The sequence below is a fragment of the Phragmites australis genome, chromosome 16 (genome assembly GCF_958298935.1).
Source record: "Phragmites australis chromosome 16, lpPhrAust1.1, whole genome shotgun sequence".
Classification (NCBI taxonomy): domain Eukaryota; kingdom Viridiplantae; phylum Streptophyta; class Magnoliopsida; order Poales; family Poaceae; genus Phragmites; species Phragmites australis.
The window spans coordinates 10146007-10153602 of NC_084936.1; the positions used below are offsets into that span (position 1 = coordinate 10146007).

The following is a 7596-nucleotide window of genomic DNA, read 5'->3' on the forward strand; positions in this document are numbered from 1 at the left end:
AACTTTATGATTGTTTCTTTTCTTTTAACGAAGGGCAGGAGTTCTTATGCGCACCACCATTTTAATAGATTGAATTAAAATACTAATTAAACATACGCACACCACTATTAATTAAAAATTTTAATTTGATAATTTTTGGGTATATTGTGATTTTTATCAAATCTTTCTGTCTAACTCTAGTTTTTTTAATCTTCCTAAAAATTATTTTTTATCTTGTACCCTTTCTTTTTCTTTTTTTTCTCAATTTCTTCTCATTGCACTGATACCTTACTTCTATCTATAGCGAGCATACATGCACTAGACTACCATCCTACGTCACCACTAGCACAAAGTGTCACCACTAGGACATTATGTTCTTAAACTAATTAAATAATCTAATTACACTGACTAATCAGATTCATGCTGATTACTATTATACGATCTACTTACTCTGACTAAGCAAATAATTACCATTATACAAATTCACACTAATTACTATTATACTAATTCACACTAATTACTATTACACTAACTAAGCAAATAATCAAATTCATATAATCAAACTAACCAAATAATTATACAAATGTAATTGAACGGATTAAATAATCTACTTACTCTAATTATTATTATTGCTATAAGTATTAATTAAATACATAATTTAAGTACTTAATATAACTCGCGCTACTGTTCATCCTTGTCTCGGGCTGATTCTCCTCTCCTCGCACTGCTGCTGCTCCTCACCTCGCACTGTTTCTCCTCTCCACGCACTATACTGCTACTTCTCCTCCCTTGCTCGCACTACTCATCTACTCTCTGATCACGCTGCGGCTCCTTATAGCGAAACACGGCAGCACGCTCGCATTTTACAGTGAAACACGACAACACGCGTGTTCAAAAAGGTGGCAAAAGCGAAATGACGTGACACGACGTGACCTACCATGCCGAAAGCACTGATCAAATACAGGGAGTTTTCAGCACATAAGGTGATAACTACGGTGAATAATACCGTATTCGGCACCTTAGCTGCCGAATACAGAAGTTTTCAGTACCTCAAGTAACATAATCGATTTTTTAGTATTTGAGATGTCGAATACAAGTGTTAAATTTGTAAATACGCTAATATATTATCTATTTTAATAAATACGGTTATATCTGTTACATATTTTTAGATTTTTATCTAAAAAGGAACGTAGCAAAACTTGAGTATGTATAACTAGTGAACTTCCGGCACGGATGTTTGAGAATATGTAATGTGGCACCACAATTAAAGTGAGAAATCAAAATATTTCTGGCAGCATTGCATATCAAGAAATAAGGATCATAATTTGTATTTGCCCGTTGTATGAGAAACTTTTGTTAGCTCCCGAGAAAGAAGAAATATGAAAACGGCTAAGCCCTTCCATAGAAAAACAGGAAAGAAAAAAAAAACCCATGCACCTCCTTCCCTCCTCCGCTGGTAATGGGGCGTGTGTGGTAATGAAATGCAACGACGAGGAGAAGTAGGAGACGAAGATTCCATTCGCCTCCTCCCCTCCCTCCCCTCCTTCCTCTGCTCTTATAGTACTCGTCTCTCTCCTCTCTCTCTCTCTCTCTCTCTCCCTGACTCCCTCCTAGTCTCTCTCTCTCGATACCTCCGCCTCCCACCTCCGCTCCCCTCCAAGGCTTCCCTTTTTCCACCTTCCTCCGACGACGACTTCCGCCTCGCCAGGTACTAGTACGTCGCGAGGGAAAGGAGAATTCTTTCGGGGTGCCTTGATCGATTCATGAGCGGCGCGGCGCGGCGATGAGGGCGGATCTCAACACCATCCAGCAGACGCTCACGCCGGAGGCAGCGGCGGCGCTCGCGCGGGCCATCGACGAGGCCGCGCGCAGGCGCCACGGCCAGACCACGCCGCTCCACGTCGCCACCGCGCTCCTCGCCGCGCCCGCGGGGCTGCTGCGCCAGGCGTGCGCGCGGGCCGCTGCCGGCGCGGGGGCTGCCGCTGGCTCCGGGGCCGGGGCCGGCGGCGGCGCGCACCCGCTGCAGTGCCGCGCGCTCGAGCTATGCTTCTCCGTCGCGCTCGACAGGCTGCCCGCGGCGGCCTCCGCGGCGGCGGCGCACGGGGCGCCGCCGCCGTTGTCCAACGCCCTCGTTGCGGCGCTCAAGCGCGCGCAGGCGCAGCAGCGCCGGGGGTGCCCCGAGGCGGCGCAGCAGCCGCTCCTCGCCGTCAAGGTGGAGCTCGAGCAGCTCATCCTTTCCATCCTCGACGATCCCTCCGTCAGCCGCGTCATGCGCGAGGCGTCCTTCTCCTCCACCGCCGTCAAGTCCACCATCGAGCAGTCGCTCTCCTCGCCCTCGCCTTCGTCCTCCTCCGCCGCCGTCTCCACCCCCCTCACCGCGTCCCCCTCTCCTCTCCCACGGGCCGGAACCGCCAACGCCTACCTCAACCCTCGCTTGGCAGCCGCCGCCGCGGCATACGGCGGCGTTGGCGGGGACGACGCACGCAAGGTGCTCGACGTCATGCTCAAGCCGGTGCGCCGCAACCCGGTGCTTGTGGGCGACGCCGGACCGGACGCGGTGCTGAAGGAAGCAATCCGGAGGATCCCAGCGGCTGGATCCCCTGCCCTCGCCGGAGCGAAGGTCGTGCCGCTGGAGGCGGAGCTCGCCAAGCTCACCGGCGACAAGTCCGCGATGGCGGCGAGGATCGGGGAGCTCGGCGCGGTGGTCGAGAGGCTCCTCTTGGAGCACAGCGGCGTCGTACTTGATCTCGGAGACCTCAAGTGGCTGGTGGAGGGGCCGGCGAAGGCGTCGTCGGAGGGGGGCAAGGCGGCAGTGGCGGAGATGGCGCGGCTGCTGAGGCGGTTCGGCAGCGGCAAGGTCTGGGCCGTCGGCACGGCCGCGTGCGCCACCTACCTCCGGTGCAAGGTCTACCACCCGGCGATGGAGGCCGAGTGGGACCTCCAGGCGGTGCCCATATCCCGCAGCTCGCCGCTCACCAGCTCTGCTCTCAGGTGTGTTTTTCTTCGTTCTGTCAGCTTGCCTGTTGGATCTACCATATCTGGTCGTGGTGGTCTTCTTGTTATTTTGGTGATTCGACATTCCTAAAAAAAAATCGGTGTTCTTCTTGGACCAATTGGTATTGGGTCTGCTACTTCAGCTGAGAAAACAGAAACAATTTTTTTTTTAAAAAAAAACTTTAGTTTTATCAATGACCAAATTTTTTTACTTCATTATGTTTGGTGCAACTCTAAAAAGTTTTATTGCTTCTTCTAAAGTAATAATAGGCTTCTAATTTTGTACTATCTAATCTAAAATTTATATTCAATTTCTGAAGATCTGATAAATGATTGAAATTTGTAGACCTGGAGGCAGTGGAATCCTCGGCAACTCAGTGGGGATGTTATCGCCTACACTCCGGCCTATGCCGGTGACACCCACAGCATTCCAATGGCCGCCAGGGGCAGGGAGTGACCAGCCTCTGATGGCTAAGCCGGCCATGTGTATACTTTGCAAGGGTAGTTATGAGCGTGAGCTTGCCAAGCTCGCAGCGGAGCGGATAGAAAAGCCGGCACCGTGCCCTGAGGCTCCTAAGCCTGGTTTGCCACACTGGATGCAGCGCAGCAGTGATCAATCACAGGTCTGTGTTTCTCGATGTGTTAACTTGTAAAGTCGGCGTTTGTTCTGTTGGAACGGCTATTGATACAGTCCTTTGCTCTTTTACAGGCCAAGGAACAAGACTTGAAATGGAAGGAGACTGCCCAAGAGCTTGAGAAGAAATGGCGTGAGACATGTGCGTGTACCCACTCCAGCCACGCTGGGGCGCCAGCTCTCTCCATGCCATTGGCTGCCTTCGGTCCACGCCCGCCCATTGAGCCCAAATTGGCACTTGCCAGGGTTGCTGCTCCCACTCTTAAGATGAACACCAGCTGGGAGAAGCCAGAGGGAACCCCTACATCCGAACTTCGTAAGAGTTCACCGGGCAGCCTGGTGAAGATCGACCTTGTGCTTGGTCGCTTGGATCCAGGCATGAATGCTACTGTGGAGAAAGACCAGAAGGAAAATAACATGGAGGGGCTAACTGCCATGCAAAAGGCTAAGATAGCTGGAATCTCCGATATCGAGTCCTTCAAGAGGCTTCTAAAGGGGCTTACTGAGAAGGTCAGCTGGCAATCAGACGCCGCTTCAGCCATCGCTGCTGTTGTAATACAATGCAGATCTGGCGGTGGGAAGCGTCGAAATATTGGGACAAGGGGTGACATGTGGCTCCTGTTTATTGGTCCTGACCAGGCCGGCAAGCGGAAGATGATGAACGCATTGTCTGAGCTGATGGTAAACTCCCGACCAGTGGTTGTAAACTTTGGCAGCGACTCCCGCATGGGCAGGGCTGGTAATGATGGTCTGAACACTGGTTTCTGGGGGAAAACCTCACTTGACCGGGTCACGGAGGCAGTTCGGCAAAACCCCTTCTCAGTTATTGTTCTTGAGGGCATTGATCAAGCGGACACCGTTGTGCGTGGAAAGATCAAGCGGGCAATGGAGACTGGTCGCCTGCCAGACTCCCGGGGCCGTGAGGTAAACCTTGGCAACGTCATCTTCGTTCTCACCACAAATTGGTTACTTGAGGAACTCAAGGGACCAAAGTTTGAAACATTGATCCAAGATGAAAGAAGGATGTTTGAGGTTGCAAGCTCTAATTGGCAGCTAGAGCTCTCGATTGGGGACAAGCAGGTTAAGCACCGAGCAGATTGGCTATGCGATGATGGTCGCCCTGCAAAGGTAGCCAAAGAATTTTCCAGTGGGCAAGGTTTATCACTTGACCTTAATTTAGCAGTTGGGGCATTGGATGACACTGAGGGCTCGCGGAATTCCAGCGATATCTCTGTGGAACAAGAGCAGGAGAAAGGGCAGCTTGCTCTCAAGTGTTTAACACCACCCCCTGACTGTGATCTGTTGAACCTCGTCGACGATGCCATTGTGTTCCGGCCAGTTGACTTTGAGCCGTTTAGGAAGATTGTCACAGATTGCATATCGGCGAAATTTGAGTCGGTGATTGGCAGCAGCAGCTCATTCAGAATCGATGAAGATGCCATTGACCGGATGGCTGGCAGCGTCTGGCTCACCGACGAGAAGCTTGAGGACTGGGCCGAGAAAGTGCTTATGCCCAGCATTGAACGATTGTGGCGCAACACGAAGCATCACAATGGCCGTGCTGTTGTCCGTCTTGCATCAGTTGCTGACAAGGCATTGCCAAGGTGGGGAGGGGACCGAGAAGGGTTACCAGCGACAGTACCGATCGCTATTGATGGCATGTAGAGAGGGAATTGGGGGAAGTAAATTCTTTTTATGGTAGACATGTAAATATTGGGGATAACTCCCTTGTTATAAGCTGGGGGAGGTTACTATATGAAGCACATAGGGTGGAGGGAGAACCTCCTTTGACTACCAAATAGGCATGGAGATTATAGATCTTATATCCAGAAATATGATCTATAGTTTTGATAATATGTGTAGCTATGTTCCTTGAAACAAAAAAAAAACAAAAAAAAAATCTCTTTTGCACTTTCTAATGTTGCAAGGATTGACAGTGTAGAGGAGGTAAATAATGATGTAGCCCTCAAACGGATTCCACTCAGCAGTGACGGAGCTTGGATCAAGAATCAAAAGGGGCAAAGCTAGAATTAGACAATCCAAAGGTAACCAACCAATTTCCAAAATACTAGTACTTTAAATATAAATATCACACATCGTTTTCTAGACGTTTTCTAGATTGAGTTGAGTGATGAATCTTGGCCATCAGGCCATGCCGTGCTCCATGTGGAACTCTACTTTTCACAAATTTCCAAAAAGTTTTTAAAAATGAGAATCTAAAGGTATTCCCAGTTTCTCACTACGTAACATGTGACAACAGTTCTCACTAGGTGCCTCCCCTTTATATTTCCTTTATTGTTTTCTTTTTAATAAAAAAAGTTAAAGGTTGACCACACAGATCAATATCACTTCTGCTCTGGTTTCTTTCATTTCTCTTGCTTCCTCTACTCCCCAACTTGAATAATAAAAAATATATACTTGTAAAAAACCATCAGATTTTTTTTTTGTCATGTGGCCAATTAGGTGATGCCCTTCCCACTGAGCTTTAGCCACACCTAGCTATTTAATGTGTGTTTGTTATGTGGCATGGTTTGCTTCACAACACTGTACTTATTTGGAACTGGGGCATCATGTTGTTTTTCCAATGGAAAAATCCCTCTGGTCCAAACCAAATGGCCACTTTTTAGCCTAATTGTGGGCCCACATTGATGTGGCAGATCACCAACTCAAATCAGCTTGGAAGCATTCTATGCTTTGTTTATATTAGTGATTTGGGAGCCTTAGTGCTTATTAGATTTAGAGGCCAGCTTGAGTCACCCTGAGAAATTGTACCCCTGAAATCCTCACCAGTGAAGTACTCTATGATTGAGCAGCTCATCGGAGGGACCTCGAGGTCGTCGGCGGTGAGGCCCATTCATCAGAGACTCATTGGAGGGATTCTAGACGCGTGCCGTGGGTACGTGTGGCGCCGGTGTTTTCTTCAATCCCAAAGTTGGCTCCATTATCTAGCTTTAATCTGTACTTTGCAGACCCCTTGCTTGTTTATTTGATCATGTTGGGTCACTCAAACTTTGGCAAAAAAGGTATGCAATTGTTAAAGTTCCTTTCCATGTGACAAAAGATAAGGTCATGCATGCACCATTTTGTCTTATTGACATGATAGAACAGAGGAAGTATTGGATCTACATCCTTCTCAAATGGCAGATAAACTTAGTTTTCAGGTGTCCACTTGTCAATGAATGATTGCATCACATACTACTGTTGCTACAGGTCTAGTTGGTAATACGTTTTAGTCGGTCATCATGCTCGGAAAATCTACCTTTTGCCCTAGGTTAGTTGCTAATGTGTTCGTGTGTTTTTATCTCTTTTTAATCTCACTACCATCACTTCTTTTTAACCTAATCTTTCTGGCACCTTTTTCCCATGTGGAGTGAAAGTGTGACATCATGAAGCAACTACTTGTCTTTTGGATGATATTTTTCTTTATTTTAACTTGATATAGAAAGTTGAAGGATGAAGTGATCTAGATTGTTTTTAACCTAATGATTTGGCGTGGAAGGTTTTATGCTCAAATTATATAAAGTAATTTGGACAGTAAAATCACAATTCAAGTCTAGCTATAATATATATAGGTATATTTGGAAAAGCTAAAGCCCTTAAACCGGTGGCTTTTGAACCCATCTTCTAGTAAAGCAAAGTTACCCAATGATTAGAAGCAAAAAAATAAAATTAGGTTATTCTAAAAATGTTTTTCAAGAAGTAGATGCTTCTTCATTCAAACATAGTGTCATCCTTTTACGTCATCGAATTCATGATGTAAATCATTGAAGACCCAAAAAACCCTATATTTCTTTACTACAAACTATCAAGATCACCGAGTATGGCTAAGCCACCATCTAAACCTACTCAAGTTAATCTTACCATCAATAAAAAAATTTGCCCAATCCCGGATCTGCAACCGGTTCATCCTGAACCCGGCCCGAGCCCGGCCCAGACCTGCAGCTTCTGGGGAGGGTCACGGATGGGATCCTCAGACAAAATAATGCAGA

At 47.4% G+C, this 7596-nt stretch overlaps 1 protein-coding gene across 1 annotated transcript; it reads left to right on the forward strand.

Moving 5' to 3' along the window:
• Nucleotides 1-1434: 1434 nt before the first annotated feature.
• Nucleotides 1435-5461, forward strand: LOC133894954 (protein SMAX1-like). The gene is made up of 3 exons (XM_062335155.1): nt 1435-2970; nt 3320-3596; nt 3683-5461. The coding sequence occupies exons 1-3, from the start codon at nt 1763-1765 to the stop codon at nt 5270-5272; spliced, it is 3075 nt and encodes a 1024-aa protein (XP_062191139.1). The 5' UTR covers nt 1435-1762; the 3' UTR covers nt 5273-5461.
• The last annotated feature ends 2135 nt before the right edge of the window (nt 5462-7596 follow it).

Excerpts from the sequence above, each read along its gene's own strand:
- LOC133894954 (XM_062335155.1), top strand. The coding sequence starts at position 1,763 with ATGAGGGCGGATCTCAACACCATCCAGCAGACGCTCACGCCGGAGGCA. Across the intron at positions 2,971-3,319 it reads CTCACCAGCTCTGCTCTCAG|ACCTGGAGGCAGTGGAATCC; the intron begins GTGTGTTTTTCT and ends TGAAATTTGTAG. Across the intron at positions 3,597-3,682 it reads GCAGCAGTGATCAATCACAG|GCCAAGGAACAAGACTTGAA; the intron begins GTCTGTGTTTCT and ends GCTCTTTTACAG.